Source organism: Pogoniulus pusillus, chromosome 29 (assembly GCF_015220805.1).
Source record: "Pogoniulus pusillus isolate bPogPus1 chromosome 29, bPogPus1.pri, whole genome shotgun sequence".
In the NCBI taxonomy this organism is placed as follows: domain Eukaryota; kingdom Metazoa; phylum Chordata; class Aves; order Piciformes; family Lybiidae; genus Pogoniulus; species Pogoniulus pusillus.
Window position 1 is genome coordinate 17,958,241 of NC_087292.1, and position 18,296 is coordinate 17,976,536.

Sequence of the window (18,296 nt, forward strand, 5' to 3'; positions counted from 1 at the left end):
CTGCCGGCACTGAACCAACAGCTCCCGCTCCAGGCTCCCGCTGGCACCCCTCTGGCTGCCCATCCACCAGCCGTGCCAAACAGCACTACCAGCTCCCTGCTGCAGCCCAAAGGATGAGGTCGCACTGTGTACCTGTAAGTGTGGGGGAGAGGCAGCAGCCCTGAGTGTCCCAGGGCTGCACCTGTCCTGCAACACCTGCAGCATCCCTGGGGAGCAGCAGAAGGATGTTTAACCCCCCAGAATGAGTCCTGCTGCTCACTGGTGGGAGAAGACAGCTCAGCAGAGCAGTTTCCGACCCAGCAAGCTGAAGTTTGTTCTCTGGGGAGCAGACCCCAAGTCCTTGTCACCGTGGAGCAGCTGAGCAAGGAAAGGCAGCAGCAAGCAAGGACAGCTGGGTGCAGGAGTGACAGGGCAAAGCACAAGGCAAGGCTGGCAAACAGCAATCTGACCTCCCCATCAGCCCTCATTAGCATGTGGCTGAAAGACAAGAGGAGATTCAGAAGTCATCAGGGTGGTCCCAGCTGCACTCAGGAAGAGTCCCACAGCTGCTGCTTTAAGGTACCCCCACGATCAGTCAGGGCATCTGCATGATGCATGGCAGTGGCTGTGCCTATGTGCCCATGGGCATCTGCGTGGCTGCACACAGCCAGAGTCTGCCTCAGTATGTGCCACTGCTGCACATGTGTGATGCCATGCAGGCCTGTGTGGGCATGGGGGCAGGACATCCATGCTCGGCCCTGCATCCCCATGCTGTCAGCCTGGCCCAAGGCATGGTGGTGCCAATCTGCTGCCAGGCCAGAAGGATGGTCCTTTGTCACCAGAACACCTTGCTATGGCTCCCTGCTTGCCTTTGTGCTGGGCAAGGAGGGTGTGCCCCATGTACACCTCTGCACATGGCCATGGCACAACTGTGCCTTGTGTATGCCCACCTGCACACCAGTGACACAGCTGGGGGAAGCCTGGTTGCAGGCTGGCACAGGCAAGGGGCAGCAGGGCATGGGCTGCTGGGGCAGATGGCATCACACCAGGATTTCTGCTACAGCACCTTGGAGCTGGTGCTGCTGCCAGCACCACAAGAGGTGATTTTAGCTCTCATTATTTATACTGCAAGTTCCCAACGTGATGCTTGCTGATGACTCCCACTGGCACGGGGGAGCTGGTGGCTGTCATCAGGAGGCAGGAAAGAAGCAACTTGCTCGTGGGCACAGAGGAAGCCCGGACCTGTGTGGCAGGAGGTGTGGGGGGGCAGGTGTGAGCGTGTGCCTCTAACCAGAGCCAGGGCCCTGCTGCAGGGGCTGAGCAGCCTGCTGGGGGCCCACGCTGGCATCCCACACTGATGCTCCATGCCCCATGCTGCTGCCTTGCCTGTGAGCTCAGACCAAGGATGGCACCTATCCTTTGTGCCAGGACATGCAGAAGGGCTGGGGTGGTCTGTCCCACAATGGGATGGGTGGCAGGCTGTCCCACAGTGCCAGCTTTGAATCGGGCACTGCCAGGACCGCAGCAGAGACTAATGGTCTCAGTAATGGATGTCCCTGCCAGGCCAGTGGATTTCCCACACATTTAGGGATGTTGGAAATGCATTCAAGTGCACTAAGCCACTTCAGATGGTAGGCACCGTGCCCCAGCCCCTGTGCAGGTTGCTCGTGGTGCAGTGAGCCCTGGGCAGCTCTAGGAACCTTGTGCAGATTGGGCAGCACCTGGGAACCACAGACTGTGAGCACTCAGAGGCCCTGCTCACTGAAATCACCAGACCACTCTGCCTGGGGTGCCAGGCACTGCCCACCCACCCCTCTATGTGTGGCAGTGCCTGGGGCAGGAGCCAAGCACCACTCTCTATTAAGGACAAGGTCTGGAGCCCAACTGGTCTGTGCTTACCTCACTGCATGGAGCACACCAGAGGCCTGGGAGCATCCTGCATGGCCTGGGGGACACAGCAGGGAGGGGAGTGTGGGGACGCTGCACCAGGACCCCCTTCACTGCAAAGCTGGCAAATGAGAGAAGCAAAGGTCGTTTTCCTGGGCCACTTCACTGGAGGAGCAGAAGGCTGCAGCACGGAAGCCAGAGCAGAGCTGCTCCTCAATTATTTATAGGTACCACGGGGAGAACATGCTTGGAGGACGTTCATGAGGGAGCTCAGCAGTGCAGAGCTGCACCGAGCCAAGAGGAATGTGTCAGAGGCTTTATGGGTGGTAAAAGCAGCACAGCAGCCACAGGGGCACCCCCTCAGCCCCTGCTCCCCTGCCCACAGCCCCCATGAGGGATTGATGGGCAAGCCCACAGACAGGCAGCCATAAGTCAGCAGCTTTTTATGGGCACATCAGAGGGAATGAGCTTTCCCCTTGGAATGAGAATGACATCCTGGAAATTATCCTCTGGTTTCACAGCAGATGACAGAAAAGCAATGGGCTCCAGACCTGTCAGGCAGCCACGGGCAGAGGCTGAGCAGGACCTCAGCACCCTGTGTTGGGCAGGCCTGGGGAGGCTCTTTAATGCTGTGGATATCTGCCTGTCCCAGCCACACACCTGCCTCTTTGTCCACCCTTCCTCAGCCCTCCTCAGCTGCAGGGTGGGGCAGATTGGGATGAAGTGGTGCTAAGGGTCATGGTTTAGGACCAGACTTGAGGGAGGTCGATAATGGCTGGACTCAGTGATCTTAAAGGTCTTTTCCAACCAAAACAGTTCCATGATCCTATGTCCTGGCTGGCTGGGCAAGGATGGGGCAAACTTGGCAAAAGCAAATCTAAGCAGGAGACAAGGGGATAGGACCTGGGGCTCTGGCCTGTGCCACATCAGCTATGCACACAGAGGCCCATCCTGGGCCACAGTGGCCCCAGGGCAGTGGCAGAGGATCACTGTGCTGCGGCAGCACTGGCTCTGTGCAGCCCTGGGCAGGGGCAGCCTGGCAGAGGAGTATGGTACTGCTGGCTCCCAGCAATGCCTGCTGCAGGGAGGGGAAGGGAGAGGAGGGGAAGGGAAGGCTCTGACTGACCTTGCAATCCTACAGCCATCTTTCTGCATTTGGGGTGCTGCAGGTCCTGGCAGACAGAGCTGGAAGCAGCAGAGGCTCCCAGTCAACCCACCTGGACACAACAGACTCCAGCACCTCTGGCAGCTTCCTGGGAAGGAACCCAGGACACTGAGCTGTGCTGCTGCAGCACCTGCATAAGCTGCCCTGGGGTTTCAAGCTGCTTGGTCCTACTGTCTGTTTGCATTTCTGGTGGCAGAATGTAATTTTCTGCAGTGGAGTGAACTGCACCTGAGAAGCAGGCCCCACACATTGAGCAGCGCCCAGGGAAGGCACCAGGGCCCTTTAGAGGAGATTAACTTCTGCTGGGAAAAGGTGTCAGAGTGATTTAAAGAGCTCCTTACACCACTTCATCTCAGGTCACTCACCACTGTTTCTGTGGAGCAGCCTCCCTTGGTGCATGGCTGGGAGCATTCTCTCCCCACCGTGGGAAGAGCTGAGCCCTTCCTGGGAGATGTGCCAGGGCAGCAGCCCTTGGCATGGCAGGGCACCAGGTGTTGGTCCCTGCTGGCAAAGCAGGTGCCCAGCAGAGCTGCCCAGGTGTGCTCGGGGGATCTCCCCTCTGCTGGTGCAAGGAGCTGAGGGGACTGGGGAGCAGGTGGCTGGAGCAGGCCAGGGCTGGGCAACAGCTCTTGGGGGCTCAACCTCCAAAGTGAGCCTTTGATGGGCTGAGGCCTCAGAGCTGCATGGAAGAGCTCTGGAGAAGGATGCAAACGCAGAGGGCAGCTCTCCACTGCCCGACAGGCACCAAAAGCCTGCACTCCATGCTGGTGGCACTCACTGGGTCCCTCCACTCATGGCCATCACACCTGCGTGCCCTCACCCTGCTCCTCCTCCCCAGGAGGCAGGGTGCTGAGGCTGCCCAGCACCCTGCAGACACAGCAGCCTCACTCTGGGGTTTTTTAACCTCTTTGGGGAGAAAGCCTTGAAGTCAGATGGCTCTCGTGGTGGAATGCTTGGCAAATGTCAAGACAATCTGTGCCACTCTCGGGCTAAACGTGATCACCTCAGCGCCTGCCTTCGTAATGCCAGTGCCACTGAAGCCTGATGGATTGACAGCAGGCAGTGACACGCAGCCAGAGCTGATAAGGGCTCTCCCCAGGGAAATCACAGCTTTGTAAAGATGTTGGCAGCTACCAGCAAGTACCTTTTTATTTAACAGGATTACAAGCATTGATTGCACTTCCTGTTCTCCTCCGACGGCACTGCTGCCCCAGCCTGCGAGCTGAGCCTTCCAGACAGCCCTGTGCAAGAAGAAAGGCGGTTCGGGGTGGCTCTAATGAGGGCTTTCAGTGCTAATTTGCCTGCAGTGTGGAGGGATTTCAGCAGCTGCCTGGCTGCTGGCTAAAGGTGAGCGACTTCTGACCGCGGAGTAAGCTGCTGGGGGCTGACTCAGCTGCGGTGGATGCTGGCTGCTGGCAGAGCCTGCTTCCCCCAACACAACGGGCATTACAGCTTCCCCAGTTACTGTGGTTAGAGGGCTGGCTGAGGGGATGATGCATCCTGCTCAGACACGGCTGCAGCCTGCTTCCCCAGCCAGCAGCTGGGCTGCTCCACGCTGCCCTGAGCAGCTCCTCTGCATGCAGCAGATGAAAACTGCATGTCCAGCAACCTGCAGCACAGCTGGGCAGGGCAGTTAGCAACCTCCCAGCCACCGGCACTCGCTGGCACTGGCAGTAGCCGAGGGATACCTAGGAGCACCCACCTGGCATCCTATCCAGCAGTGCCTGGCAAATGCACTAGCAGCAGAGGCAGGAGGAGAGCCAGCTGCTGAGGCACTCAGCTCCCTCTCCCATGTCTGCCCCTCCTTGCTGTGACATCAAAGGGCAAGGGCAGCAGTGTGGGCAGGCTGAGGGAGGCTCCTTACAGCGCTGGGGCTGTGGGGCTGTGCCATCACTGCACAGGGGCTCCTGGCTTTGCTCTGCTGTGTCAGCCACACATCCCAGCTGCTTCAGGCTCTGTCCACCTGCGTTGGGTCCAGCTTTGAAAAGCTTCCTAAGAATCTGAGGAACAGTCATTAAATCCTCACTCATCCAGAAAAGGATGATGAGACCAGGGGAGAGCCCAGGCTGGGATGTGAGCAGCTCGTGTCCTGAGCAGAAAGTGTCCTGGCAGGCAGCCTGAGTGCCCACCTCCACACACTGCCCTGGAATGCTCAGCCAGGCAGCAGGGAGGCTCCAGCCCCTCTGACTGACTGCCCAGGAACAACTTTCCAAGGCCAAGTCAAATTCAAAGGTTTTGTTTCTCTCTAACTTCTCTGGCTTGTGGCAACACATGACAGCTGCCTGGGAACTCATCACTGTCCTCCCCAGTGAGTGGGAGGAGCACCTGCCGCTGCAGATCACAGGCCTAGGTCACTTCCAGGATGCTGGAAACACTTCCAGGATGGAGCAGGAGGCAGTGGAGAGAGCACAAACCAGAGCGCGGTGGCATAGCAAGAAAACCCAGATGAGAGCTGCTCTGTGCACTGAGCAGACAAATTGAGACTGTGCTGAGCAGGGCAAGTCTGATACCAGCCCCAAAAGAAGCTCAAGGGCTTGGTAAATGCAAGGACACAGGGAGTGGTGTATCAGCTGTGGCAGCAGTCAGCTTCCTGGTGACAGAGCAGCTCCCTTGGAGGACACAGCTGGGAAGTGATTGCCCTCCTGAGCAGTTACCAGCGCGGGCAGAGGCTCACACAGCCTCGCTTGCACTCCCTCACCAGAGATGTATTTTTCTCCTGGGGGTGCAGATGTCACTGCCCTTTTTTTACTGCCCCTTAATGGTCCCAGTGGATCACATCCATCTTTTGTAAATAACTCTCTGGAGGAGGCTTGGATACTTTGCCTTCTGGAGCTCACCGTGGCTCAGAGCGGAGGCAGCAAAGGTGACTGCTGCCAGGAGCGGAGCTGCCGAGCCCAGGTGCTGGCACAGCACAGGGGCACCAACATGGCAGGACTTGTTCAGACAGGGAAAATGGCAAATGCCACCATGCTCCATTGGCAGACAGCTGTGGGCTGCATCCTGTAGGACAAGGGGCCTGCCTCAGCCTCAGAGGGCTGGTGAGGCTGCAGGAGCTGGGCAGGAGGAGCAGCTGCTCTTCAGCAAAACCACCAGGCAGTGCAGCTCCCCTGGCACTGCCCCCTCTGCCTCTGCCAAACCAGCTGCAGCAGACTTCCTTTAGGCCAAGAAACACCTGAAGCTGCTGCCCCCAGCATGCAGGGCACAGCATGGCCAGTTCCATTCACCACCACAACTTCCAAGCACACAGCAGCCATCTCCCCACACACCCACTTTGCTCTGCCCAGCCACTGCCTGTTCTGCACCCACTGCCCTGCTCTCTGCTGACAAATGCTGTGGTGCCAATGGTGCCACACCCCCAGGACTGCCTCTGGAGGAAGAAAACTCACCTAGAGGAAGCATCTTCACACCCAAGCAGAGCACCTGGGCTTGCCCAGCTCAGCCCCTGGGTCTAAGACGCACTTGGCACTGGACACAGCCCGCAGAGCAGGATGGGCTTCTGCAGAAGCAAGAGGGAGATCAGCTGGCTCCGACCCTGCCCTGCAAGAAGCCAGGGGCTGCTGTGCCACTGCTGAAGAGAGAGAAGGTGTTATAGAAGAATGTCCTCAAAAGGGGCTGTGCTGAGGGGCTTGGAGCTCTTAGAACATCTTCAGAGATGCTTCTGCAATCAGAGCTCTCGACAATCCTTCTCTTCTGTTGTTAAAGATCTGGTTCTGGCTCGCAATTTGTTGCTTTCAGCTCTCTCTATTCCTCTACAATATCAAGAAGCAAATCCTTCTGCATGGCCCAGGCTCATCACACTCAATAGTAGGCACTTGTCAGCTCTGGCAGGAGCACGCTAACTGCAGGCACTTCCTGGGATGCTGCAGCCACCTGAGCTCAGGCTCAGGATAACTGAGCTGCTTGTTTGGGTGCCTGAAGTCAGCAGGATTCAGAGACAGCACAGGTCTGTGCTGGCTGAAGTATGAGAGCTCCTGTTTCTGAGATCCTGACCTGAAAACCCAGAGTGCAGACAGCAACCACCAGCAGCCCTCTGCAGACAGCAGCTGGCTGATGTGTCCAGAGCTGCTGGAGCACACAGCTGCTGACACTGGCGCGGCTGCCCTCGACTTCAAGGGCACAAGGCTAAAGATGCACTTTTGAAAGAGCATTAAAGAAGGCTGCTGGGAGGAAAGCAGGCAGGCAGGCAGGCTCCCTCCCCTCCCCCGACAAGCTGCTGCTACTCTCCCACACGGAAATGCTGCTGGGACCATGCCAAGGAGCCTGGCCCTGATGCAGGGATGGCTCTAGCTGGGAGCAGCCATGGCACACAGACACCATGGCCAGCCCGGAGCATGCACCCAGCACCTCATGCCACTCACAGCACAGCCCTTCTCCTGAAGAGATGGAGAAAGCCAAGGGCACTTTTGTCCATTTCCCTCAAATTCAGACATAAAAATCGACCTTGCCCTTGGAGAAGCTCTTTGTGCTGAGCACTGCACGGAAAACAGGAAGCAGCCAGCGGGAACCACGGCAGCTGCTGGCTGCTGGCAGGGAACTGGCTGTGCCAGGCCATGCCATGGCTGCAGGCAGAGCAGCCAGCCTGCTCCCGCGGGGAAGGCAAGGATGGGTCCACGCTGCCGGTGCCACACGAGGGAACAAGCCCAAAGCAAGCAAGCCTCAGTCAGACAAGAAGGAAATCCTTTATTCCCAGGTCCTACAAAGGCCTTCCAAAAATAATAAGGGTGAGGAAATCAACCTCCTAATTTCATCTGGGTAGAGAAAGAAAACCAAAGCGACTCCATCAGACGCAGCGGCGCCTGCCAGCTCGCCGGGCACGGCGGCGGCAGCGCAGGCGGCACACGGGGGCGGCCGGTCCGGCCCCGCGCTCCTCCCGCGCTCCGGTGCGGGGCGAAGGGAGCCGCAAGCATGCGGGCATGCGCGTCGGGAGGGCTGGCTGGGGAGGGGGCACCCGATGGGGGGCTGCTAAACACCGACCCTGTCAGGCCCCATCGCCTATGGACGGGGCCCTGCTATTGCACAACGCCTGGCTAGAGGAAGGGCCAGCGCCGGAGGGGCTCCGGCACAGCTCTTCAGCCCGGAGGGACAACACAAACACGTTCCTGAGGAAGGAGAGGGCTTCTCCCTTCTCCTGCGCCGCGGCATCGCCTGCGCCAGGCGGCGTGGCCAGAGCTCCTGGCCATGGCTGCCTCCCCAGCATCATCACAGTGAAACAGCAGCACGCTGGGCATGGGTGCCAGCAGCAGGCACCTGACACCTCCTTGGGTGGGGACTGGAGAGACCCTGAGAAGCAAGCAGCTCCTGGTCCTGGTGCGAAAGCCAAGCTGCAGCTCCTGTGTGGGTGGACAGGGTGGCAGTGGGCGGGGGCAGCCAAGGGCAGGAGCAGCCACGGAGATGTGTCCTGCAGCCAAGGGACCAAGGCCAGCAGGCGTGAAGCAAACCACAGTAACAGGGGAGCAGGCATGGGCATGTACAGTCACAGCTCCCAGGAGAGCAGACAGTCTGTGGCTAAACGAAAAGGACAAACCCAATGGCAGGCCCAGGATGTGCCAGGCCTTGGGACACCCTTCCCAGTTACCTGTCAGTGGTAGAGTTGCAGGTTTCCAACATGAACGGGTGAGGAGCTGCAGTGCTGCGCTGCTGGCCCGGGGAAATCAGCAGCTGAAAAGGTGCCAGCCACTGGGCACTCTTCTCCAGCACCATCTGCAATCCAGGGAGCCATGCTGCTTCCTGACAGCCTCTTCCTGACCTGCCTCCCAAATCTAGAGGTTTCATGCCAAGGCAGCTCTGCTGCAGGAGCTCCTGATGGGCACTGTGTCAGCATGGGGACACCTTGTGTCCCCAAGGTGTCACAGACCTGCTGCCCAGCCTGCAGCAACCAGCGTGGCACCAGCAGCATCTGCCCTTAGGAATGTGCCCTGGGGATGGCTTTTCTATTGCCAGTGGTGCTGCTTTGCTGTCAGCTGGGTGTAAGCAGGAATTATCCCCCCACACCAGGGGACTGGAGCTCCCTCACACCCTACAGCATGGTCCTCTGGCTGGGGCAGAGCTCTCCTCAACACCAGATGACAGCCAGAGTGCACTGATGTGCTACCTCTGTGCTGTGCAGACTCAGGCCCAGGGTGTGCCACTTCCCAGCACCATGGCTCGGGCTGTAGCACCACACTTCAGCAGGGGGCAGGACATCCCCACCTGTCACCAGGGCTGTGGGGCACATTAGGATCTTGCAGATTTTGCCTGCTGGCAGCACAGGGCAGAGCCCCTCCACATCATCAGCACCTTTGAAAGGTGTAAGCAGTGAAGCAGCAGCAGCTCGGGGGAAAGTGTTCTGAGGTGGGCTGCAGGGCAGTGATCACCCCGTGCAGGACCTGACTGTGGAGCCTGCACCCAACATACTCCCTCCGATACTGTGCCGCCTGCCGGGCACTGCCCGGGAGTCCAGGTGCAGGGAGACAGACTCCAAAACCCCAGCAAATATAAGAAGGAAAAGCTGAAGAGATTAAAAGCTGTACCCTCTGCAAGGAAAGCTCCCGTGGAAATCAAAGCACTTCAGATGCTCTGACTCAAGTGACAAAAACAATTTAGACAACAAAAGGCTCCTGGTTTACTCTTCCTCTCCTCAGCTGGGCTCACTGAGCAGATCTATTGAAATGGTAATTTGCAGGGCACAACCCCCTGCAAGCTGTCTGGAGTTGGAGTTTCTTCCTTAAATTAGTGGGTAGTGGTTTAACGGAGACTGCTGCTAAGGAGATGAGGATGGCTGCAGCAGCTCCTTCGGCTGCTCCAGCCTTTGTGCAGGTCAGAGGTGCCCGGGGCAGGGGGCGGTGGCTGAGCAGCACATCGTTGGTCGGTGCTCCTTGGTCCTGTGCTGCAGCCCAGTGCCTGCAGAGCCCAGCTGGTGGCAGAGGCTGTCCCCTCTCGGCGTGGAGCCCTGGTACGGGAGGCAGAGGGGGCTGGCAGGATGTCTAGGACTCCTCACTGTCCTCCTCGCCCCTGCGCCCAGCATACAGCGCTGCCAGCTGCCGGAACCGCGGCCCCCAGCCCCCCAGGTAGGAGAAGTCCTGCTCCGAGCCACTGGACCACGTGTTGATGGAGCTGAGAGAGGGCACGGGGGAGTCTGAGCCCTCGAAGGCGTAGGTCTGGAACGAGTCGTAGGGCGGCACTGAGAGGTCCTCGTCTGCCTGCTGCACCTTCCTGCAGATGTAGTCTCTGAACACGGAAAAGTCCAGGTCTGGGCTCTGCACCCACTGTGGGAGGGAGTGGAGCTGGGAGGCTGGGTTTCTGCTCGGGCCCCCTTCTCCTGGGCCCCCACCTCCATCACCACCTTTGATCTCACTGAAGTCATAGAGACTGCGCAGGGCTGACATGTCGTAGGCCTGCGTGTCCTGCTCGCCGCCCCCCTCGTCGTTGTATTTGATGACATTGTCCCGCATGTCCTCGTCATCCTCAGCTGCCAGGTGCCTTTTGTGGTGTCGCTTCAGTGTGAGAATCAGAAGGACCAACACTGGGAAAGGAAGAGACAGTCAGACAGGCATAGGGGTTTGAGAGAGCCACGCTTCCACGGGGCGAGGACAGCCCCTGCCAAGACATGGTGCCCTCCGGCATGGGCAGCCCCATGCCAGCTGCTTCCCATCAGCCAGGCTCAGCGAGTGGCAGCTGGGCTGTGTCACTGGCTTGGAGAGGGCTTCGCCTGGACTCCAGTGCAGACCAGAAGCTTCCTTTCCCATGCAGTGCGACCGTTGAGACAGGAGGGACAGATGGATGAAGGCACAGCTGGACAGACAAACGGATGGATTCTGCAGAGGATGAGTAGAAGGGGGTGCATGAATCAGAGCAGCAGCCAAGTGTTGGCAGAGTGACTATGGAGCAGGTGGCAGTGAACCGCAGCTGTGTCTGGGGCCACTCAACACATCACCTTCAGAGCACACCTCTGCACCTTGGAACACAGAGCACACCTCTGCACCTCGGAGCACACCTCAGAGCACACCTCAGAGCACACCTCAGAGCACACCTCTGCACCTTGGAACACACCTCAGAGCACACCTCTGCACCTCGGAGCACACCTCAGAGCACACCTCTGAGCACACCTCTGCACCTTGGAACACACCTCAGAGCACACCTCTGAGCACACCTCTGCACCTCAGTCCTTTGGGCTTTAGGCAGATAATGAAACCAGTGCAAAGTGCACCCTGCGGGAAAGGGGCTTCTGAGTGCAGATGCAGCAGACAGTGGGAAGATGTCACCAAACACTGCAGTGGCACCACAGGTGTCCAGACAGCCTCAGGAGCCAGCTGAGAGCCAGCGCTGATGCTGGAGGGCTTGCAGCAGTGTCCATACACTGCCCTGTGCCCTGAGGGCACTGCAGCACCTCTGTCTGTGCTCTGTCCCTCGTACACACAGACCCATGCTTGCCCTGCACCTTCACACCTTGTGCCCACGTGTCAGTGGCAGCCAGCAGCATTCCCAAGGTGCAGATCCTGAACTGGGCAATGCTCTGTTTTGTGTGCACCTCAGCAGCACCTTCTGCCCACATGCTCTGACCCTCTCCAGCACTCCAAGACAAGAACTCTCACCTGCCACTCTTGCCCACCACGCTGGGACACACAGATGCCACATCTGCTGCGAGATGCCTGCTGTGGGCACAGCATGGCAGCAGGCAAGGAGCTCCCAGCTCCAGCCTGTCAAGGTAAGGAGGAAGCTGGCAGCTCTCTAGGCTCTACTGGGCAGCAGTTCAGTGCCAGCACACAGAGAGCCCTGCTCTGGAGCCAGCGTGTGGGAGCTGGGTGACCGTGGAAGCTTCCCTGTGGGTGCTGCACCGCAGCTGCTCATGCTCCTTTTGGGGGATGCTGGATGGAACGGGGATGGGGTAGGACGGGAGGAGGCTGGCAGGGACGGGCGGGCACTCACCGACCAGGATGAGGACACAGACCAGCAGCGCGATGAGGGCGCCGGGGCTCAGCCTGGCCGCCACGATGTAGGCGGTGCTGTTGCAGGACTGGATGGCGCCGTCGCTGTCGCAGCCGCAGACGCGGATGGTCAGGGTCCCCGTGCTGCTGAGCGCTGGGGGGCCGCTGTCCACCACCAGGATGGGGAGCAGGTACACATCCTGCTCCTGCCGGTTGAAGCCCATCCTCTGCGTGTGCACCGCCGCGGTGTTGTCTGCAGGGAGCAAGAGATGCCCACAGCACAGTCACCTCCCGGCACGGCCGGCAGGGCTCACCAGGAGCTCCTCCGTGCTCCTGAGCCGTTGCTTGTGTGCCAGCTACAGCCACCACCCAAAAGAGGGACAGGACCTCCCTCCTCTCTATTACCAGCGGCAGGGAGCCAGCTCGTGGGTGAGTGCTGGGAGTGGCCAGATCCTCTCCAGCACATGCCCCTTCACTGGGCACCTCGGTGCCAGTCCAGCACCTCACCAGCCAGCACACCCTGGGCATGGCAAACTTGGCAACGGGGCAATAGCACACGGGAGTCTGAGCCCTGATGACCAACAATGCAGTAGAAGCAGTAAGAAAGGCCCTTCCAGAAGAACCTTCCAGAAGGGGTGGCATAGAGTAGGAATCAGAATCAGTTGCTGACCAGAGACCAGAGCAGACAGGGTGACACTAGATGCAGGTGGCATTAACCCTGCAAGAGCAGTTAGAGGTCCTAAATCAGAGAGCCGTGGGTGAGTCCTGCCTCAGCCAAAGGGCCAAGTACCTCCAGGATCCTCTCTAACTGCTGAAGCAGCAGGCAGAGCTCTATGCAAGCCTCCAAGCCGAGCCAGCTGGCTCCTCCCCATCTGCTCAGACCCAACCCTGCTGGCTCAGACGGGACCCTCCCGAGCCCTGCTGCCAGAGATGAACCCAAGCAGCAGCTGTTTCCAGACAACCTGGAGCAGGGAAGGCAGGAGCAGGGACTGAAAATCAGCTCAGCTCCTGCTCGTGTGTGCAGGAAGGGATTGAACAGCAGCTGAACAACTGCAGCCAGGTGTCAGAAGTCACTGCTGACTGATGGTCAAACCCAGCTCTTGTTCATGCACACAGAACTCTGCTGCAGGTCCCTACAAACCTCCCTTTGGATGTAGCAACTTCTCTCTATTAAGGGATTTTTCCAGGCAACCTCACTTGTCCCTGCTCGCAGCAGCCTTCAGGCAGGCAACAGCCTCAGGAGCACAGGGCAGAAGACAGCAGTAAGGCAAATGCTTGCCCGAGCCCATCTGGGGACAGTTTTCCTCAGAAGGGTGGCACTGGCTGCAGTGCCCAGCACCCACCTGTGCTTCCAGCCAGGCCTGATCCCAGAGCTGCCCGTGGAGGTGCCCACAGTGGAGAGCTCGACCCTTCTGTGCCACAGGCATTGCCTAGCTTCTCTGGACACCAGGCAGGGACCACCTAGCCTGTGCCAGGGCAGCCAGCCGGTCCCGAGGGACATCTGCCGCCGTGGGCGAGCCTCCTGGCACAACGTGTGACAGCAGCAGCTCAGCAGAGCTGCCGTGAGGGGCAGGCAAGCACCAGTGAGGCTGAAGCAAGTGCAGCAACCTGCCAGCAGTGGGGTCTGCTGAGACCTCCCGAGGACGAGCCAGGAGAAAGAACTGCTGCTGTTTGCACAGAGGCAATGAACTCTCTGGTGCTGCTCCTCAGCTCGCTGGAGCCTCGAAGGGAGACAGAAATGATGTCAGTGGCACCATCTCAGCCAGAGACCAGGGCTAGCTCCTGGCTGGCCCAGCTAAGCATGTCTTGGGCATCTGGATCCAGTGGAGATCATGGATCACAGATCTCAAGGGTTGGAAGGGACCCAAAGAGCTCATCCAGTCCAACCCCCTGCCAGAGCAGCACCACTCAATCCAGCTCAAGTCACACAGGAACACATCCAGACAGGCCTGGAAAGGCTCCAGAGAAGGAGACTCCACAGCCTCTCTGGGCAGCCTGTGCCAGGGCTCTGGGACACTTCCAGTCAAGAAGTTCCCCCTTGTGTTGGGGTGGAACCTCCTGTGCTGCAGCTTCCATCCATTGCTGCTTGTCCTATCCCAGGGAAGCCACAGGACAAATGGGACTTGCTGTGAGCAAGCAAGGCTCTGGCCCTCAGCCCAGGAAGGTCTGCTTCACTGGCACCATCACATCAGTCAAGTGATCAGCCTGAGCGCATGGTCAGACCCTTGCTTGGAGGCTGCCTGTGCACACAGCCTGTACCTCTCCTGCTCTCAGCCCCCCTCTGGCCCCGGGCCCGAGGAAATCAACCCTGCAGCACTCGGTGCTATGGTGACACCATGCTGCAGGCTGTGCTGTGTGCTCTCTGAAGTCCCAGGCCAAACTGCTTACTACCATTGGCATCTTGCTACACAACCTGGCATCCCCTGCACAGGTTTCTTGGGCCACCCTCCCCCTGACCACAGGGTGATGTTCTCCTATGCCTCACTGTACAACTGTGTGACAGACAGCAGTGGGCACCTCTGCCCAGACAGGGCAGAAACCAAGGTGAGATGAGTGTGCAGGGACAGCCTGGGGCAGTGACACTTCCTTAGGAATAATCAAATAAAGAAGTCTCTCAGACTCCTCCAAAGAGGCTCTTGGCAGCTCCAGAGACAGACCTCACAAACCTTTCTCATAACTGATCTCAGCCAGCATGAGGAGAGCAGATGGGCACAAGTTACCTCCACTTTGTATGCCAATGTCCCTAACGTCCCTGCCCTCTCCCACCCATGTCTGTCATCCCCTGCTCCAGCTCCAGTGCCAGCTCTGTGCATACACACACAGCTCCCAGCCAGGCCCATGGCCATGCTGCCACCCAGCCCCAGGCAGGTAGGAGAACCACCTGCTTTTTCCATTTCCTTCTCCCAGCCTCTTTGGGTGCCAGGCCATGGCAGCACTGTTGCTGGTTTGCCTTTTGTGCAGCCCCAGTGCAGATTTGGTGCTTTCTTTCACATGCTCAGCATCAGTGCTGCTCATGTTGAGCACAGCATTCCTGTGGGGCTGGAGGAGGCTCCCTCTGTCCTGAGGCAGTCCTCAAATCCTACCATTTTGCCTGTGCTTGTTATGGTTTTCAGATCTCCTACCACACATTGCATGCTCTTAATGAGACCTGCAGAGGGTTCAGACATCTGCTTGCCTGGCCCTTGAGCTCTGGACTCAGCAGCTCCACGTGCCACTCCGTGCTATCCAGCATCCCTTCCAGGTTGCTGGGTCTGGATGCCTCCTGCCACCTTTTCCAGCAGAATTAGCACTTCTGGGGAGAACAGGGTTTCAGGCTTTAACTGCCTTTGATCCTTCTGTAATCAGTTTTCTCAGGTCAGAAAGGCCCAAGCAAAAGGTGAGTTTGGAGGTGAATGCCTTTGGAATGCCACCAACTGGACCTGGGTGACATTAGCATTTCCCTTTCTCTCTCTGCCTATAGGCAGTGATGCTGAGCAGCTTCCTTCTGGATCGTGGCCGTCACTGCCACGCAGGAGGTTTGCTCTTTGATGCAGGAGGAAGTGCTCGAGAGTTCCCTTGGCAGAGCAGAAGCCAAGCTCCCTGCTGCCAGCCCTGCTGCAGATGGCTGCTCTTGCCCTGCCTGATGGACTGCAGCAGGAGCTGGTCCCTGCCACTCTGAGCACTGTCAGCCTTCCCGGGTGGCTTTCTGCTGCCTTGCAGGAGTTGAGGGAAGTAGGTGCAAAGTAAAAGGAGAGAAGGATTTAAACAAGAGCCTTGTGAATCCATCTGTGCTGACATCCATCAGTGTCACTCCTTGGCTGCAGAAGCAATATTTATAAATCACGTTTCAAAACTGGCTACAAATTTGCAGGCAGAAACAGATGGGCTGGTGGCAGCAGTTTGTCACTGCTGATAGCTGAACGGAGGAGTGGAGACAAGAGCAAGAGGGGTGGAATGCCTGGGAGGAAAGCAAGGGGAGGACAAAGCAGGGTGCAGCGAGGGAGCCCAGGGGAGCAGGGGCCAAGGGCGAGTGCAGGCAGGGTGATCAGCAGGCTGCAGAAAGCAGGCAGAGCCAGGGCAGGCAGCTGCCACCACCACACATGTGAGGAGTGAGGGGTGCCACCATCTGCAGAGGCAGCCTGCTCCCCTGGCTGTGCCTGGCTTGGCAGTTGGGAGGCTCTGCCAACACCCTGGGCACAGCCCTGAAGCAACAGCTTCATTTTCCCCAGCGCAGCAGGCAAGAGGCCCTGGCAGCTTTGACTCATTTCGTGCAGTGTGGCACCACAGGCAGAGTCTGTGGGATCCTTTAGCCTGAAGGACTGCCCTGTGCAGCAAGAGCCTCGTCCCACTCAAGGGAGCAGCAGCTTGAGAGGAGACAGTGGCACACGAGTCTGTGTCCTGTGCTGCCAGCTCTCAGGTCACTGCTGGTGGACCCCAGCTGCAGGAGTGGGGAGCATGATCCCTGCCCAGGCCAGAGCAGGAGTGCAGCCTCGGGCCCCTCAGAGCTCCTAGAGGGGTGCAGAGGGATGGAGGCCAGGATGTAACTCCGCAGGTTCCCTGAGGTCCTGCAGAGAAGGCAAAGGAAGTTAATCGCTGGGCGTGGGGGAAATCTTGCCGAGGATTAAAGCTTGCTTAGAGGATAAGAAGCAAAGGCCTTGGGAGCAGCTGCCCTGGGAGTGGAGGGGGAGGGTCCCAGGTCAGGGCCAGCTGCACATTTTGTAGGGCATGAAGCAACATCAGTCCTGCAACTCTGTCTGAAGCCTTTGGCTGCAAGTTCCATTCTGACTATCCCTACTAATGCTGAACCCAGGTGAGCAAGCAGGACTTCACAGCAGCAGAAGGCTCCTCTGACAAGCTCAGAACAAACTAAATCAGACTTCTAACAGATGAAACTGCAAAACCAGAGGAGGCATGGTGTGAAAACCCCCACAGAACCAAAGCAGCATTTTGCTGTGGTCTGCTGGCTTCCACCTGGGCTGGCCCCTAGGACAAGTAGGTGCACATCTGGCAAGAGAAGATCCCAGTAGCTGCAAGAGTCTCTGCTCTACTTACTGCTGCAAGCAGCACTCAAACTCAGCCAAAACACCAGGCGAAAACAGGAATTATCTCACTGCCTTTCAGAATTGCTCTCTTCCAACACACACATCGAGAGCTCCCAGAGCCAAACAGCAGCCAGGGCTCAGCCAGCACCTGCATGGCACCCCTGGTGCACAGCAGCCAGCAGGGATAGAGCAATCCAAGCCACCAGGAACTCCAGAGCTTGCCAGAGGATGAGCCTCAGGGAACGCAGACGAATCGCACTCCTGAGCCACCGCTTAGCAGGGATCTGGCTGCGCCCTGGATAACCACAGTGGCCAAGGGCTGCACGGGACTCCTGAGCTGCTGCTTGCCAGGGCCACGGGGCTGCCCGCCCACACGGCAGCCCTGGGATGACCCAGTGCTCCAGGATTTACCTTCCCCTGGAGAGGGATAAAGCATAATGCTCAAAACAGAAGCATGATCGTCTCTAAATCCATGTCAGCTCCTTGCCTGCAGGCAGGTTGGAGATTTCACATCAAAAAAGAAGCTGAGAGCCCTGAAAACACTGAACATGAGGCAGACAGCACGAGAGGAGCTTTGGCTCTGTCTGCAGCAGAGAAGAAAGCTGGCAGAGGTTCCCTGAGGAAATCCAATTGCTGTCTGACCAGCCCAGGTTGGCAAACAGCCCTGCGGAGGGCCCACAGCGTCCCAGGCTCCATCCAGCACAGGGGGACCATGAGCCCACAGCCCCACGGCTGCTCCACCTGGAGGCTGCAGGGCTGGGAAGGGCACAGCAGGGCTTACCCTGAATGTCCAGCAGAGAGAAGTGGTGGTTGTTGGTGGCTTCAGGTGCCAGTGTGAAGTAAAAGCGATGACCACCCTGAGGCTCATCACGGTCCACGACGCTTATGGTCTGGATAAGCTGGGAAGCAAAAGCAGAGGTGAGGATCAGTGCTGGCTCCACAGTCACTCTCACAGGCTCCCCTCACAGGGTCTGGCCCAGCTTCTGCCACAGTGAGGGATGAACTTTTGCCCCTGTGGGTGGCTTAGCTGTAGGACACCAGCAAAGTGGTTCCCAGCTGCAGGGGCAGATGCTCAGGCAGAAAGGGAAGGACAGGCTGACAGTGGTCCAGAGGCCTGCTTGCAGCACAAGACCTCAGCAGGTGCTGCTGGGAGCCAGGAGAAGGGCTGGGGCACTCCTGCTACCTGGCCTGGCTTGGCATCCTCACACACAGCAGCTTCATAGGGCGTGGCGAGCTCAGGAGGATTGTCATTGACGTCCAGGATGCGGATACGGAGGGAGGCTCTGGACACCTGGGAGTGATTATCTGCAAGGAGAAAGGCAGCAGAGCCTCAGCAGGAAA

General features: G+C 58.5%; 1 protein-coding gene across 4 annotated transcripts in view; it reads right to left on the bottom strand.

Annotated features, from left to right (window-relative positions):
* Window positions 1–7,691: 7,691 nt before the first annotated feature.
* The window catches only part of CDH22 (cadherin 22), a 66,089-nt gene continuing 55,484 nt past the window's right edge, over window positions 7,692–18,296 (bottom strand). For 2 of the 4 annotated variants that reach the window (XM_064167852.1, XM_064167853.1), the window contains 4 exons: window positions 18,139–18,260; window positions 17,737–17,854; window positions 11,936–12,187; window positions 7,692–10,532 (listed from right to left, as the gene is read on the bottom strand). In XM_064167852.1, the coding sequence (XP_064023922.1) occupies window positions 9,994–10,532; window positions 11,936–12,187; window positions 17,737–17,854; window positions 18,139–18,260 (1,031 nt within the window). In that variant the 3' untranslated portion in view covers window positions 7,692–9,993. Of the gene's footprint in view, window positions 10,825–11,935; window positions 12,188–15,700; window positions 16,479–17,736; window positions 17,855–18,138; window positions 18,261–18,296 lie in introns of those variants that run through there. The other 2 variants (XM_064167854.1, XM_064167855.1) reach the window with 2 other exon arrangements.